Here is an 18,103-nt window from a genome sequence, read left to right on the forward strand (position 1 = left end):
CAAAGCACAAACACATTCCAGAGGTTGTAGCATGGGTTATCTGTCAAAGTGCGATAAGACTCCATAACATCAACAACACCAAGGATCCCATGACCTTCACCTGGGAGTGTGTGTATTTAAGTTTTTTTGTGTGTTTTTGAGTCTTCCATATAATCCTCGGGTGTGTCCTCCATCTCTGCCCCTGTCATATTTCAGTGCACATGCTTAAACGCCCATGTCATGCTATGTAAACTATTAAAAAGCTCCACTTCAAACTATGAGTCACGGTACAGAATCGGTGTTAAAGATGCCGCAGGCCTTGAGCGAGTCATTGCTTGTGTGCAATGACGAATGTACTTCAATGGTGTTGTTTGAGATAACAGGTATCAAGTTATTTTCTTGTACTTTTCTCATGGTTTACTTTCCAGTGAAAACATGCCTTGTCACAGATCAACACACACACACACACACACACACACACACACACATTTAGCCATACCCAATGCATTCGTCTTGTCCCTGAAGGTAGTCATTGATACCGTTGATCAAATAGCTGAAGAGGCGTCCGTAGATGGCTTTTGCAAGCTGGTCTTTGTACTGCTCTGACATCTCTACTGTGTGGCGTCGGGTGATCGCTTCACCTGACACAAAGGGAATATGCAAACACACCGTTTTTTTTCTGCTGCAAGAAAATGAGCAAAGACGCTTTTCAATGACAGACCTCCATCCTTTCATCAATTCACTGCTAAAGTTGGCCAAACAGAGATAGCTTGGAAATCCCTCGTTACAGTATTGAATCTCCAGAATTATCGGTCTACACGGGGTGTCAGAAACGTAGGATACTCTTTCAACAATGATTGACAATTGGTGTTACTAATAATTTCAAAACAATATTGTTATGTGTAAAAGAACATAGCAAAAATTAGCCATCAAATCTGTGGCTGAGGATACCTGCTTTGTGCGAGGTCAGACAGCTTGCATGTGCCATCTAACGGCCAAACCTGACTGCTAGCGTAGGTGTTGTGAAGAACTTATGAAATGAGAAGCTAGCTCAAGTTGGAGAGAGCCAACTCACAACAGCTTTCAACCAGCCAAGCAGGGAGCCAGCTGGCAGGTGCATTTATAATATTGTCGAAAGTGCTACAAAGTGAATACACTATCAGTCTGATACTTGAAGTTGTATGCGAACATGAACATTTTAACTTTTTCAAGTTGAGAATTTATACGGCTGAATTACCAGTTGTTAAAACTGGTAATTCCCTATAATAAACATAAGCTATGATTTTATCCATATATGAAATCTAAGATTTTTTCCTCTGCACGTCTTTGCAGTTAAAAAAAAAAAAAAAGAAGAAAAAAAAGCATTGGTAAAGGCCTGTAAGTACCTTTAATGTACTGGACATCAGATGTGAGAGCAGAACTTAAGTCACTGGAGGACACCTGCAACAATCCGGAAACTATGGCAAGGAAGACAGAGAGAAACAGACGTAAGAAAGAGTGTGTGGCATGATGACAAACATCAAAATAACAGCATTAAACATTAAGCAAGCATCCGTGAGGTAGTGCTGATGACATGACAGAGCTTTGCTTGTCTGCTTGGCACTGGTCCGATGATGACATCACGCTGTCAGCACAACAAACTGAACTCTGCCACATTGATTCCTGCTTAACTGATTGGCAGAGCTGGCAGCAGTTAGTCATCGCTGGACTTCTGAGCAGAGTCCATAAACAAGCAGCAAAAAAAGGTGATGGCAACCCAGAAACCCTTAGCTGACATCACCAGCCATGACATTACATCTCCCTGACAACGGCTGGCTCTTTCCCGTTCGGGCACTGATGTCATCTGTTTACCATTTTACAAAAGGTCGGGGGTCACACAAGCACACAAAGTGGGTGCGCAATGACAGAACAAGGCAGAGAAGAGAAAACACTCACCCCAACAGTGGGGAGTGTGTCGGTGACTCTCCTCACCATGGTTACGTTTTGGCAGAAAACTCTGCTTACCAAACAGGTGACTCAAGCTATTGCCGGCAAGCTGGGGGAGAGTGAACGAGGAGCTAAAGGAACGTGGTAAAGAAGAAGAGGGGCTCTGCTCCCCCCCCCCGTTTCAGTACCACTTCCACAAAGGTGAGGATTTGGGCCCAGCTGTGACGGGGGCACTGACCTCTCTCCAGCAGCTGCAGGTCAGAAGGGAAGGCCGTATTAGCATCTGTCAGTGCAGTAAAACGTAGGTCACCAATATGGAGCACAGCAGATAGCAGCGTAAACACAGAGTCGACCTCCTAGCAGAGAGAAAACAGAAAAAAGAAAAAAACAGGGGTCTACATTACAGGGAAAGTAAAGTAGTACATTTAGAAATGTACCAGAAATGTACCAGAAATGGCTTTATCTCATCAAGGAAACACACTGACCCAGTTTGCACTTTTTTTCCTTCTCACAAATTCCTTATTATTTCTTAATACTTCATTTTTGAGACTTTACGTAATCATTCATTTGTATAGATGTAGGATATTTATCCAGGTAAATTTGCCATTGTAATCTTTAGGAATATCAACATTTTATCTATCTTCAGATCATTACAATTTTGATTTTTATTATTTGTTGAATTTCAGAACATTTGAGCTTTTTCTCATAAATTTGCAAGTTTGTGGCAGCAAAATTAACTTAAATCACTTTAACGATTACTTCCTATTGATCCTTTTTTGCATACATTTATAAGCTCATAATTTCAGAGAACATTCAAGTACTTGTTGAGGTTTTTGGGTGTAACTTTGCCACTTTCAAAATCACAGGAGAGCCTTATAGAGTTTTACTCTGAATATTGATAATATTGATCTGTCTCTTCTCCAAGCCCCGTCATTTATTTTTTACCTGTACTGACGCACTAATTTGTCATACTTACAATACATGAAAGACGAATAATTTTATGCAATGTTAAATCCAACTTCTTTAAAAAAAAAAAAAAAGAAAGACAGGCTATATTTCATATTTGTCTAGACAGCCTCGGTTTAAACAAATAGTTTGAGCAAAAGCAGTTACACAAAGCGCTTCACGGTGTTCTTATTCCTCCATTTGAACTCTCTGAGACGATGGAGAGTGCTGGCCTGCATTTGGGATCTACCCCCTGGGTCACACCACAGCTTGAAGTCACAGATTTGTTGATGTCAACAAACCAAAAACTAATCGTACTTACTGAATAGCCTTTCTATAACAAGCCTTCATAGCCAAAGCTTTGTAGTCAAAGCCTTATTAAGTTTAGTCCTCTTTGCTATGGACTGGTCACAAGCGACCTCGGGTTGACACTTTCGGCCAGATCACGTTATTATCCCGACCCTGAAGTTTATTTCATATTAATCCCACATGCATCCTGGTACTTAAAGTACTGGTACTGAGTGTGACTGCCAAAGATGTTGGACAGCAATGAAGGAAGGGACACTAAATTCTTGAAATGCACAGTAATCACAGCAACATCATCTTGCAATACATAGCAAAAACAATAAAAAGAAAAGGACTGTCCGCCATCCTCTCCCCATTCGCCCCCTTCTCTTCTTCTTCCTCTCCTTTCCCCTGTGCCCTTCAGTAGGGGACACTTAATGGAATATCCCAATATACCTCAGTTCTGAATCTCTGAGGGGGATGTCTGAGTTTGAGAATGTGTGCTTGTGGGAATATGTGTGCTCGCTCTCTTAAGGCAGGATATTGGAGCTGATATCTGGGAGATAAACACAAGCATTAGTCTCTGTCTGACACTCTATACACAGAGCGACCCCCCCTCGCTTAGGGAGGAGAAGGATGGGAGGGAGAGAGAGAGAGGAGAAGCGATAGGGAGCGTTAATGACGATTGACCTTTGGGTCTGGACTGGGAGTCGTCTCCTGATGAGAGCTTAGACAGAGACCAATGGGTGGTCCATCACTTCCACTAACACTCTCCCACCCCCTTCTTTGTACCTTGGTCTCTTATCCAGTGGACGGTAGTGTCCTCTGATAATACCACTATCGTTTGCTCTGTTCCTCAGTCCCTTATGCTTTCCTGCATGTAATGGCTGCTGCTGGATTAAAAGGTGAGATGGTCACTTACTGCTGACAGATGCTGACTGGGTATCTCAGAATAGAACCTGATAATAGGCTGGGAACATAGCTGATGGTGAACATGATGAACTATACACCAATGCACATTACAGACATGCTATTTTAAATATCCTCCTTCATTTGATCATACCTTTCAGAACTTTACATGCTGTAGACGAAACACCTGTTGTGCTCAGTATCCTCTCATCCGTCTTTCAAAGGTTAGTTATTTAGAAGCAGATTTGGGAATTTAGTATTCAGGTATACAGGTATTCCTGTATAATTCTGGTAATAAAAGTCTTAATAATTTGCTTTTATTGCAGATAGGCTCATGGTTCAGTCTGCTGTTTAAAGCACTTTGGACTCAGAGACCCAAGAAAAATGTGTGGTAAACTCATCTATGACCTAATTAGGGGCTTGTGACTTCAGGGTCTTTGACGTCAATGCTTTCCCATCTCTCTCCTGTCAGTATCATTTGACCAAGCAGAACGTGTCAATCAATACCTGCTTGTTGAAGCCCAGGGCCCGCAAGGCCTGTTTGACTGCCGCCAGAAGTTCCCTGCTTTGGGTAGAGGCTGTGGCCACTGGAGGGGTCTCTCCTGGAAGTCCTCCACTAAGGTATCTGGCATAAAAAGGCAGAAGCGGCAAACTTTAACAAATCTGTTAGACAGCTGCAAAAGTGTAATAAGTATAGAGAGCAAGGCGAGTCCTGGCCTGGAGGGATTTAGAAACAAAATATTGATGAGGGGGCTATTTTCCAAAGTTTCTAGTCCAAGAATCATGTCTGGGCAAGAGGAAACAGGCAAGCCAGGTTTTGAAGCAGTGATTTACTCAACTATTCATATACTTGACAGCCTCATACCTATGAGCCAGGACATTGTTGAGGTAAAGAGCACTCTTCTCCTCGGGTGAAAGGCCCTCAGCCATTAGGTAGAAGATCCTGAAGTTGTGTTGTTGAGGAGGCAGGTGTACTAGACGAGACTTCTCCAGCATGTAGGTGCACACACGGGCTTAAACATCAAACATTTTTTGAGTTACAAGTGAGTGAATTACATTTTCCACAGGCTAATAACAGTAGTAGCAAACATTTCAATTGTGTGTGTGTGTTTTTTTTTTAATCAATTGCTAGTGCTGGGTGATCCAATTAGCTGGAGGTAAAAGAAGTATAAAAGTGGATGCATGGGCTTTTACTGCCCTCTGCTGGCGTTTTACTGCATAGCACCTGATCATACTATTAACTACATCAGTGCAGAACTAAGCAAATGTGTTACAAGAAGAATGTGTGGTTTGGTTTTACTGTCATTTAATGTACAGCAAAATTAAAGCAGAATATAAACATTCTGAAAAATTAAGTATTTTGTTTTGTGTGTTGCAAGTCATGTCCCTCAACTATAATTTTTTAAAATTACTTTAAAGTTCCAGTGCAATAGAGACAGAAGTGCAGACTACCTCTCAGCACTGATCTCCTCTTTTCACAGTATTGGATGGTCAGCAGCTTGATAAAGCGACTTGAGTTGCTGTTCCTTGGAGTTTTTGCATGACCAAAGGCTTCCAGAATACAGCTTACCTGAACATTCCACAGGGAAACAGGAACTGTTACCAACGCTTGCAGTGTCTTTTGAAAAACGGCTTTTACAATAGCTTAAATTTTTCTTCTTCTCCAAAATAATACAATAAATGTACACAAAGTATCCCACTTACAAAACTGAAACAATTTCTAATCTTTACTCTATTCAAAGTTCTACCACTAGATGTCAGTGCACATCCATTACCTGAGCGTTAATTTTTGTGTCCCAGAATGATGAGCTGACCCAGATATCGACTACATAACGATGACTTCATGTGAACACAGCACCGCACATTGCTTCATTTACACATCCCAGTGGTTTACTAAAAATATGGACCAACTGTAAAGCGGGTAAATGTTGCGGTGCAAAGGAAAATACCTAAACCACAGCTGGAACACTAAGAGAAGAAGAAGGCAACCTGAATGACTTCTGTAGTTCCAGACTCACGATGTCTTTTCCTTTTTCACATTTAATGAAAAGCAAAAAATTAGAAAATATAGCTATATTTCTCTGTACCACCCCTGATTCTGAAGAAAATATGTCATAAAGGGGATGAGGGCATTGCTGATCTTTTGTATGTATAATCATCTTTCTCTAAACTCACCTTTTAGGCTGTAAACACAAACGATGTAATCAAAAAGAGTATAAATGATCCAATCAAAAAAAGCTCCAATGGTGAATCTTATAAATGAACAATTATTATGCAGCGGAAAAGAGGACTTCAGGAAATTTGACATTGTGACCTATACAAATTCACACATCGACTCTCTCCACCTCAGTAGGACACATTCACACAGCTATAATGACTGGCTCACTGCACCGTGTGCAGCCTGATGCTTTGATCATTGAGACCGCAGGGAGAAAAATAAATAAATAGCACAGTGAGAAATACTGTAAGCACAAGGTGACAAAACCCAACTCAGCTTTTATTGTCATTCTGCTACATACGGGGTATGTAGATGAGCGAAACGTTGTTCTGTGTGGACCCGGGTGCAACACACACAATACTGATAAAAAAAAGATAAAAAAAAAAATAAAAATACATGCAAGGTTCACATATCAGGTCAGGATACAAACAAGTGTGAGACAGACAGACAGAAACTGAAACAAGCACGTATCATTGAGTTTGTCAATGAGGGCTAATGGGAAAAAAAGCAAAAAAAAAAGTGTATTTTGCCTCTGAGAGCAAAAAAAAATTTTTAAAAAAATAAATAAAAAAAAGAGAATCCAGGAATCAAGCGAAGGATGTACAGACATCGCATCAATCATGAGAACAGTCAGGAGCCCCTGCCCACCGACTGAAATGCAAATAAAGACAAACACCTTGCAAACAGACACATTTAGACTTACATGTTTCATTCTGGGCTCTAGCAAAAAGCCTTTGGGGCTGGAGCGGGCTGTCAGGTGTCTCACGATGTGCTTACATGCCTCAGTTTTCCCAGAGCCACTCTCACCACTGAAGAGACACAGACGCAGATTCAGGTCACGTTATTATTGTTGTACATGTTGTTGTGACAGTTGCTATTATTTCAGTTGATAATGTGTCAGTCTTTAATACTTCTGAGATGTTAAATTATCATTAATGTGAGCCATGCTGTTGTAACGTTGTAATGATGCGTCGGTGTAATGTTAAACCATTACAATATATGATTTCTGGTAACAAATATCAAGTATCAAAGTCATTTTATGAGGATTATTATACTTTATGAGCTTTATTTCTTTTTAACGTTTTAAGAAACGCGTCGAAAACAAAACACATGAAGGAGAGCTCGATCTCTTCGTGTGTCTCTGAAGAGTAGGTGGGCTGCGTTAGTCATCAGGGTGTTTCAAACATCCGTTAAATATCTCCACCCACCTGACATCACCCCTTCAGGGACCTCCGCCCATTAAATTCATAATCTAATCCTCGTGACATCGATGACTGCTCCACTGACCACCGCTTTTCGCACACCGTTTTTAATTTTCTGTTAAGTGGATTTTAAGGCTGACATAAGGTGCCTCTCCAGTACATGCTCTGACACTCGCTGACATGCGGAGAGTTGAGACCTGCATATTAACACCAAGCAGATGGCTTCAGAAGGTCAGAAGCCCTAACTAATGACCGCAGCGTGTTGTGGTGCGCTGTTTGTCTGTGTGTACGTATTTTGCTACATTTCCTACTAAAAGCCCTGCTGAGTGTGAAGTCAAGAGGTCTTTCTACTGTCTTTTCATTTGCTGGTTTTTATTAGATTTCAAGGGCATTTTGCTAAAGCACTTGCCTCAGGGGGGCTCAGGGCTACTGATTGCCTTTAAACGTGTAGGAGGGAGTGTGTGTGTGTGTGTGTGTGTGCACGTCTGGGCTTTTGTGTGTGTGTGAGGGAGGGAGGCGATGCATGGTGTAACAGCAAGCCCAAAGTAAAGCAAAACAAGAAAGGGAATGATAAAGTGCAAGCAAAAGACTGAAGAAACAAGAACGTGTGTACATGTCAGTGCACAATACAATGTCACTGTGTTTGTGTGTGTGTGTGTGTGTGAATGAGATGAATAGCCTGTGGCCAGGGTGTATTAACTCTCTGCCAGATTGGTTACGACTCAGTGGGAATGTCACTGGAGAGCCGGAACAGGATTTAATTGCAATCAGGGAGTTGCTTCAGTCCGGTCGAGGACAAAGAGTAAGATGCCGCAGCGCTCCCAGCAAACATCCATCTCTGTGTGAACGCTGAACAGGTCTGCAGGTCGGCTCAGGCTGAGAGCCATTAATCTCTCAAGAAGTGTTTAACAGGTGTGTGGCCAAGGGGCGTGAACAAACCTGGTGGCCAGTGTGGCAATCACTCACAATTATTCCACTATAAAAATGACTCACAATCCTTAATCATAAAGTTCGGTGGCCGAGAGGGTGAGTGTGACTCTTCACCTCAAGATGAAACACTGCGGACGTCTCTCCTGCTGCATCATGTGGTAAGCTCTCTCTGCCGAGGAGAAGATGTGAGGTGGCAGAGAGGAGCACAGACGACCGGTGGAGCTCAGGTACAACTGACTCACCTGAGAAAGAGAGGCAGACATTATGTAACCTGGGCTGGGAAACACGAGATGAAGTTTCACAAAGAAGTGAAACCCAACCAGGTATCACTCTCTATGAGTGCTTGTCCAAATGACTTTTTTTTGCTAGCCATCACCTAGAGCTATCGCAGATCTCAGCTGCTTTAAATCAAGCTGCAAAAACAGAATCGTGAAAGCAGTTTTGAAGATGGTTATTCAAAGGAACCCTGAAATCACACGCTGCACAATTCATAACCGAGACTAATAAATAAGAAATGTCCTATGTTCGTCCCATTCAAAGTGTACAGAATCAGTGAAGAGTCTATTGTGTATCATACTGAACTGCGAGACTACAACATCCCTGTGTGGCCAGTCTAGCAGACATGTGCCAGTGTTGTATTTGTAGCTGTAGAGAAGAGAAAGAAGGATGGCTTGTGAATCACCACACCAGAGTGGTTGACTGTCTGCCAGCAGACCACACATGTTGCGACATATGTCCCTCTCACACCGTCTCCTCCTTGCTCCCCTACACAACTTCTCTGTTGGGCATTTATGCCCGGATCGGGTCCAGACAGAGGCTGGGATGGTACAACTTGGCTTCATTTGATCAAAGCAGGAGAAGATGCCTCCTCCTACAAGTCCCAGCCTCCAATTGGCACCAGCTCAGCTATTTTAAAAACACTCTTGACTGCTGCAACACTAAACTAAAGATAATAAAAGTGAGAGTCTGTCAGTCACTAGCCATCAGGATCTCATTCATCTTTTATTTGTTCTGCTGTGCAACAAATTTCTAGTTGAGCGGTATCGCAGCAGATTCTGTCCGAGTCAAGGAATGAGTGTGAGTGGTGTGTATCTTTGCCACGGCTGATCTTGTGTCTGCCTTATGCTGTGTATCACTAACAGGAAGACTGCATTATTTATCAACTAAAAAGGTCCATTTCATCTGTTCCTGCTCTGGTTATTACACAGTACACATGTCTCATTTAGATAACACATAGCTGAACAAAGAAGCCTTTGCTTTTTAGGAATGGATATTGGATAAATTCAATATTTTGATTACTAAGCGCAACTTATCTAATTCAAATGTATGCTTACCAAAGTGGAGTAGATGGGCAGTTCTTTGTTTGGATTGACCAAAAGCAGGATGTGTCCAATGTAAGTCTAAAAAACGGGCAGAAAAAACATCAGTCATTAAGATACATTTTAGATACATTTATTTCTCATTACACAACACAAGATTGCATAAGAAAATTGCAGACAAATGAACAATCTTGGAATAAATACGGCAGGATCCTTTCAATCAGCTGAGAGTAGGCTGGTAAGAGATACAAAGGATCGTGATTCCAATACACCAAAACGAGTATGTGGGAGGGCGTTTTTTTATTAGTTGCCAGGAATGTCCAGATTATTTCTTCCTCTGCAACATATAATATCAGAATTATAAAACCTATATCTAATTGGAGGAGAGGCATGAGGTGGCACGGTTCTTAATCAACAGTCAATTTTGGCAAAAACAGGCCGAAGCTGGGTTAAAATTACTCATGATTGCCGAAAGCCAACACTGACCTGGAAACAGAGGTGCTGTCCCACTCAGTGTTACAAGCTAATGCTCAGAGTGCTGGCAATTTGGTGCAATATGGTGATGTGATGGAGAAAAACGACAAAGAGGGACAGCCAATGATTAAACTGAGTAATGACCTTTCCCTGACAAAGACAACAAATCTGCTGTTCAACAGACATAGCTTTCGGCCACTAAGACTTCTAAGTACAAGTAATTGACTAACTCAAAATTTCTGACCCTTTCCACCGAACCACGAACCCTCTGCCTCTCACAAAGAGCCCTGAAGGCTTTCTGGGAGCTAAACACTGTTACCCCTGGGAGAGCACAAGCTTTGCAAACATTCTGTATCGTGCCACTCTGTCTTTAGACACCGGCTCAAGGTTAATGACGTGAACAAATTCCCACTGCTTGCAGACCAGGAACAAAATGGCTTTCTTCGTGGTTGCTCTTCTGAAAATCAGTGAGGATTTGTTCAATCCCATGACTTGTCACCGATCCAGCCATCATCACTGTCTTGTGTTGCATCCTTTCCCAGTTCCCTACTCTGTCCTTGGGGGTTTGGTGGAGGACTGGTCTTTCTGTTCAGGCAGAAGGTAGCGACCGCTCATGAAAGTCGCTTCGTTGACTACCCTGCTGGGAACATATGGGATATTTTTGCCTTTTTTCCTCCCCCTATTCATGCCCTTCATCATATCTCTACTCAAAAAGTGAAGCACGTTAGGCACATGGAAAGATAAAGAAGAGGAATTTGGCAAAATTTTTGTTCATATTTGATGGAAATTACGGTATGCTGCTTACTTCATGTTTAGGCAAAGCAATCATTTGTTTATATGGCATTTGTTTAAAAATGCACCAGCTTTAAACAAAAAGCAACACAATTGAAGACTTTTTCACTTTCCATCTTAATGTTGTAGATTATTACATCAGGCATACTGTGGTATCCCCATGACAGCTGTAACTCTTTTCACCACTCCCTCCAAATGGACCACACCTCTTCTATCGAGCTTCATCATTCAGAATTCTAATCGTTTCTCTTTTCTTGATTCACCACTTGCCCTTCCTTTCATTTTTATCTCCTTATCTTAGTCTCCCGCTGTGGCTAACCCCGCTGTCAGTCGCCCATCTGGGCTCCTGTAATCACAGACTATTAGTGGCTCCTCACAGAGGACAGTGTACCGACAGCTCTACATTGATCCGGTTCCCATCTTTATAGACTTTCATTCCTACGGAGTGAGACTTGAGTGTGGGAGGAAGGGAGGAAAAAAGGAGATATGAAGTGCACCAACAGTTCGAGATGAAAGCTTTTCACTTCAGAATATAGTTGTAGTTTTTTCTTTCCATTCATTCAAAACTGTATTTATTTTGTAAATTTCACTTGTGTAAGTGTGTGCGTGTTCAAATTAGGACCCACTTTTAGGCAAGTCAGCAAGATGAAACAGAGAGGAGACTGGTAAAAAAAAGCACCTACTATTATGTACAGACTACAGAGACTGATCAAAACTTACAGGTTGAGACTCGTGCTTCCTCCATTTTATGAAGGAACTGGTTCAAGTCTTTTCTCGAGGACAGGAAGTATTTTGTTGAAACTGGTAACTGTCAGTGTGGTGACATGCGGGCCATCGGATCGGATTAATGGCTAAATTACAATAAGATTGAGTTATTCAGTTCATGTAAATACCTTAATCTGACAAGAAATCGAATCGGATCGGGTTACTTGCTATCGAATTAAGACCCCGAGATAACTTGATCCAAATGCCCACTGAACGTGCATGTAGACGACAGTGGATCGGATCGAGCGTTCTGCGCATGCTCGAGATTTTTTCCCGCGATCGGCACCCGGAAGTCGAAGGAGACGATATTACTTTTCATGTCGCCGCCGTCAGAAAGAAACAAACAACGCGATGGGGAATGTGCCGTTGTGCATCGCGTTTGTGCCATAACCAGCTCATCACAAATGTAGAGGGACGTAACTTAATCTTGCTCTTCGTTCGCAATCTTTCTCAAATGCCTTCGTTTTGTTGTTGTTGGTTGTGAAGATGTCAACCGGAAGTGGCTCAATTAGCGATAGTTGAAATGGGTATGGCGTCACCTATCGTACTGGGGTTTGGCATGCTTTGTGCCAGTGATTCGATTCATTCGCCGCCATATATCCAAGGATAATTACCCTTGCTCAGATAAGGAGCATAACCCAACTATAGCTATAATCGAGTTAATCTCATCATGTAGACCCACTGTGTGTCTCTGACCAAATGGCTATGACCTTTGGAGTTTCCCAAAGTTCAATCCTGGGACCCCTATAGTTCAATCTGTACATGCTTCTATTAGGCCAGCTAATATGCAACTATAATGTGTCCTACCACAACTATGCAGATGACAGTCTACGTGTCACTGATGGCAGAAGAACACTGGCCTGTAGATAAATTGTGTCACTGCATCAAACAGATCAGTGTGTGGATGCAAAACAATTTTCTCCAGCTAAACTCAGACAAAACTGAAATCATTGTCTGTGGCCCACAGAAACAAAGAGAAAGTGTTATCAGTCACCTTGAGACTCTCTCTCTAAAACCTAATAATCAGGGTCGAAATCTAGGGGTAATATTGGACTCATACCTGAACTTTAACAGCCACATTAAATCAATAACATCGGCAGCTTTTTACCATCTAAAAAACCTTGCCAGAATCAAAGGAATAGTGTCTAAACCAGACTGGGAAAGATTACTCCATGTATTTGTCTATAGCCCCGGTTCCTGAGAATACTGCAACGGCCTGACTAGAACTGGGAAATAAGAACATATTAATCCAGTGCTCAGGTCTCTGCACTGGCTTCCTGTCAGAAGCTCTGCTTGTGTACAAGTCTCTTCGTGGTGTAGCGTAAAGTACATCTCTGACATGTTAGAGCCAAATGAACAAACCAGGACTCTGAAAACCTAACCAAGGGGTCTTCTGCTGGTGCCCAGAGTCAGGACTAAACAAGGTGAGGCTGCGCATCAGTTTTATGCTCCTAAAATCTGGAACAACCTTCCAGAAGATGCGAGACAGGTCTCAACTCTGACAATGTTAAATCCAGGCTGAAAACAGTTCTTTTTGGCTTTGCATATGACAACTGAAAGTATTTTATCTGCACCCTTTGATTTTGATTTAAATCAATTAATGATTATTTTCATGTTTTATGGAATGATTTTATTTATCTTCTTGTGATTTTATGTAGCTATAAAGCCCTTTGAATTGCCTTGTGTACAAATTGTGCTCTACAAATAAACCTGCCTTTATAATGTGCTATTCAAAGAACAAAACCAACAATGTTTTAGCTGATTAATCAATACCTCCAAGCTTTTTTAGATTTTTTTTATAACAAATTTTACTCAAACTAAAATGAATACTGTTTTTGTTCTCAGTTACTTATTTAATAGGACAACATGCATAGAATAGCCTCATGAAAATAGAGCGCCCTTATGCTTCTTACATTGAAGGAAAATTTAGCTTTTCAGTGTTTTTTTCACACAATGCCTGATTTGGTTTTATTCCTTGTAGTAGCCTTGTAAGAAGACACAGAATTTTGCCTAAAATATCGACCTTTTTTACAACATTAAGTTAAATAACAGTCAAATGTAACATATATGAATATAACACATGAATATAATATTCATCACAGTCCTCAGAACAATATGTCAACACTGGATTTGTGATGCACTGAGCGTGTGTGTACTTCAGTACCCTTGATGTAAATATGCTGGAGGGAAACACACCATAATGTGGACCTCATGGGTAGGAAGAATGTGTGATGTGATCCAAACATCACACACTGATATTCCCAGACCTCGAACAACACTCCGCTGTAAACAACTGTGCTGCCAGAGCTGTGCCCACCAGACAATCTTTCATATTTCTCTGTGTTTTATGTGTCCTCTAGGTTTTACTGCATGTTTGATGCTGTGTGGGGTTCTTTGTGAAAGTGGCACAAGGGCAGTGGAGTCTTACATAGATTTGGTCATTGCCAAAGCGTTTTTGCATCTCATAGAGCAGGCTGCTGTCAGTCAGCTCACTGAGGGACGCCAGGTCATCGTTGGGCGCTGGAGGCATCAGTTTGACCTGAAGACATAAAGTCAGCTTCATTTAACCTATGAGATAACAATGTCTGTAATAATTTTGCTCAAAAATCAAACATTTCAACATGTGATTCTTTCAATTAGCCCGACTTCTATTCAAGATTAAAACCACAGTATTCGGAGGCGAATATACTGTAAGAATTATTTCCTCTTGTGTGAGCCCCTCGAGAAAAGGTACCTGCTCCAATTTGTTGGGTCCAGAGCTAAAGGGGCCATCCAGGCCATTATCCTGAGAGGGCTGTCGGCTCAGTGCTCCACCTGCCTCTCTGAACATGGCACACTTCTCCAGCAGACTGTCCCGCTTAGAGATGGGGAGACCAAGGGGGTTTCTGTAAAATAGATGGATAGTTGAAAATGGAGAGTGAAAAGACACATTAGAAGTTTGGAGAAGGAGCAGATTTGGTTAAATAGAGACAGAAAAAAAATAAATAAATCACAAAGTATGGCGTAAACGTAAGGCTATGTTTAAGCATACAAAACTGTTAACGCACAAGTTCTTGAGAGGAGTGTTGAGGTCATGAGAACCGCCATCATAGCGTTGGTCAGTAGAAGGAAGAGGAGCAGAGGGGTCCTTCAGTCTCTGCAGCCAGCTCTCCTCTGCACTCAGCAGCATGGCAGCTATGGGCTCTGACACAGCATTATCTAATGACATGATACAAAAACATGGGCTAATCAGTGAAGCAATTAGCTATGATATGGAACATCCTCAGATGCAAGCTATGTTTGATGCACATGAAATCTTCAATTTATCAAATGTTGATCTTCAACAAAGATTTTGTCGCCACTCTTCTTCCCTCAAATAATTGGATGTATCGTAAAGACAATGGTGAAAAGACGGGTGGTAAAATTGTAAGGGAGAGACCATAATACCCTTGATGGCACGAGTGCACCTTGCTGTTCCTTTGTCATGCCAAACCTCCCTAACAATTCAAGCCGATGAGCCTGCAATTGTGGAGAATGTGAATCCCACTGTGGATCAATCCACAACGTGGAAGAGGAAGGGGGAGTTAAGATCCCCCTGTCTGTAATGAGGTCTAAGAGGGCCCAAGGGAGGGGAATGGCTTCATCCTGTCTTCTTATTTCCATGTGACAGACAGGGCCCTTGACACCCATCTCTTGCCCTGTCTTTCTTTCATCATTTGGCTGCTAAAAGAAGAGCGCAGAGCTCCAAGTGAAAAAGAGGGGGGATTGTCTTTGCCTGTAAGGGCTTGTCTCACATCTTTTTTAAGTCTACATTCAAGAAGGGGCTATTGATTAGGGACAGAGTGAGGCAGTCAAAGGCTCGATTAAACCATGAGAGTAAATGGTGAGAGGCAGCGATGACATTTCATCCCACAATAGGGGGGTTAGAAAGTAAATCCAAAGCTGCAGTTTATGACACATTTCATCACTTTCACATGAGATGAAGCAAGTTCTACACTTTGTTTGTTTGACAATGACAACATTCGTAACATGTATCATGGTCACTAGCTGCTAATGGCTCTCTTCACTATATATTTATGTCACTGAAATTCTGAAACTACACTGGCTACATTCTTGACGGCTTTAGTTGTAGGTATTTGCTATGTTTAGAGTGTGTTATAAATGGAAATGATTTCAGCCCTGACTTGTCAGCTGGTCTGCCGCTTTGATATATTATGACTATAGCGCACAAAAAAAATGTAATTACAGCCTCGCTATTCTGCACAAAATTGTACAAAGCACTGTACACTTTCTTCTTAAGTGTGACAATTAAGGCTTAATCTCGCCTTTCGCTGAAGGATTAACTTAAAGGAGAATTCAATCCTTGTGAAGTGGGGTTGTGTGAAGTAGTTGAGCGTTTTCAGTGCCATACCTGCAGGAGACGGCAGTCTCCGAGTTTAGAGAAACAGAAGGTTTCCTAACAGGTGAGCTAAACTCAAAGATACTCAGAGGGGTTCATAGAAAGAAAAAAATTCTCATTATCTACAGCTACCAAAAAGTTACATGGACTGGGTCCACATAATGCGGCCCATGTTAACACATGGTGGTGCAACCCGGACAGTGACGCTCATCGATTACTGAATGGAAAGACCTTGTAGCATAAGAATAAAGAGTGAGCATAAACTGGGAAGTCCTGTCAAACCTTGACCACATATAAATGAATGAGGGGGGGATGTGAAGGGGATCTATAATCATAATTACGCATCAAGATTTGCCATTACAATCAGTTCGTATCACTGATCAGGATCTTTCCAGAGGTCTGGCTGGCTACTAGTCAAAACAAGAGCAGATGTCTTAGACATTCATGAGCACACATGTAGCACAACACCATCTTAATTTTAGTGTCTTCTGTTGCTCTTCTATTACTGAAAAACAATACATGTGTTTGGATAATGACCTTTTACCGTCACGCTCATCAGTAAATATTTCAAAACAGCCTCTTGGAAAGACTGCTTACCCCCAAATTCAATCATAGCATGTGTGTTCATGGGTTTACACCATGAGTGAGGTGTTTGTATGCATTTGTCACCTGCAGATATACTCGCATATGCACAAAAAGCCTCTTCTGTGATTTACGGTATCACATTGATTTTCCTTACATTTGAATTTGCTCAGAAAATTAATTTCTCTATTTTCTGCTTCATTACCTCCCACTTGCTAAACTACATTTGGCCTTTCCAGCTGCAGTGTTTCTGTACATTTCTGTGTACCTTTGTGTCAATGTGTACAGTAAATGTGTTACCAGATGGCTTGTCTTGGTTGCAGTTCAGCAAAGTCGGGTTTGCTCCGTGCCTAAGGAGCTGGCTAACGATGCTCACCTGTAAGAGATAGTAGAAACGTTGACAAAAAAAAACGTAAGAACAGAACATTTATTGTTTTAGAAAATCACCCTCAGCATTGTCACGGCAAATAAGGCTACAGCTACAGAGAAAGATAGATATGGAAATGTGATATCTTCAATTTTTCAACCCTTTCAACATGCAGCAGCAGGTTGTCAGCTCTGTTCCCTATTGTTCTGTCAAAGGCTTCCTCTCAGAGCAACACTTTTTTCAGGTCTCCTTTCTTCCTCAATACACCATAACTTTCTGCCAAAATATGTCATTCAGCCACACTTGTTTCTGAGCATTGAGCTATGAAGTGCAGTGTACTACGTGTGTGAGCATTGTGATTGAAGTCAACAAAATCCCAACACATTATCATCCCCAGCTCGTCTCAAACCAACGCTTGGTGAAGAGCCTTTCGTGTCACTTTTTTAACTTTTAACGGTCCTTTTAACTGCTCTTTTTACATTCGTCCCATCTTTATCTTCACCTCCTTCAGTCTACTCCTCTATTACTGTGGTAAGCGTTAAAGGTACTTGTTTAAAAGATGCGGAAAGTGTCCAAGTAATGCTTTGGGGGAACCCTGCGCATCCAAAACCAACGCAGCGGGCTCCAGACCAAGCAGAAAAGAACAGGTTAGATAACAAATGAGAATCTTGATTATTTTTCAATAGGAAAAATTGAATCAACTGAAATTTAAGACAGCTACAGACACTTAAAACCTGTCCGGCAGGCTCTAATTCTCACTACAGACAATGTTGAAATATCATCTGAGCATTATACTCAGCACACAAACGGCAATAAGCTATATAATTACACTTCAGCTAGATTACCATTCCATAAATGCAACATGTTTATGCCTTTTAATTAGAACAAACCAATTCAGTGTATAAGAGAAAAATAAAATCAGTCCCACTTCAGTAAGACCCATTTAGATCACACAATCAATAAATAATCACTCTTCTTTCAAACATCAAGGCAATTTCACTCAGTCAGTGGCAATGTTACCTGCATCATTCT

General features: G+C 41.5%; 1 protein-coding gene across 3 annotated transcripts in view; it reads right to left on the minus strand.

The window, feature by feature from the left end:
• The window catches only part of myo16 (myosin XVI), a 97,535-nt gene that overhangs the window by 35,360 nt on the left and 44,072 nt on the right, over positions 1-18,103 (minus strand). For all 3 annotated transcript variants that reach the window (XR_011917948.1, XM_072396898.1, XM_072396897.1), the window contains exons 8-20: positions 17,005-17,080; positions 14,792-14,942; positions 14,479-14,629; positions 14,173-14,283; positions 9,729-9,794; positions 8,509-8,636; positions 6,966-7,071; positions 5,497-5,614; positions 4,910-5,057; positions 4,552-4,669; positions 2,144-2,261; positions 1,365-1,436; positions 479-620 (exon numbers count right to left, since the gene is read on the minus strand). Coding sequence is in view for 2 of the 3 variants with exons in the window: in XM_072396898.1 (XP_072252999.1) it covers positions 479-620; positions 1,365-1,436; positions 2,144-2,261; positions 4,552-4,669; positions 4,910-5,057; positions 5,497-5,614; positions 6,966-7,071; positions 8,509-8,636; positions 9,729-9,794; positions 14,173-14,283; positions 14,479-14,629; positions 14,792-14,942; positions 17,005-17,080 (1,505 nt within the window). In the remaining variant the exon portion in view is untranslated. The remainder of the gene's footprint in view (positions 1-478; positions 621-1,364; positions 1,437-2,143; positions 2,262-4,551; positions 4,670-4,909; positions 5,058-5,496; positions 5,615-6,965; positions 7,072-8,508; positions 8,637-9,728; positions 9,795-14,172; positions 14,284-14,478; positions 14,630-14,791; positions 14,943-17,004; positions 17,081-18,103) is intronic.

The sequence above is a fragment of the Leuresthes tenuis genome, unplaced genomic scaffold (assembly GCF_036924035.1).
Source record: "Leuresthes tenuis unplaced genomic scaffold, fLeuTen1.0.hap1 SCAF_12, whole genome shotgun sequence".
NCBI classification, from domain to species: domain Eukaryota; kingdom Metazoa; phylum Chordata; class Actinopteri; order Atheriniformes; family Atherinopsidae; genus Leuresthes; species Leuresthes tenuis.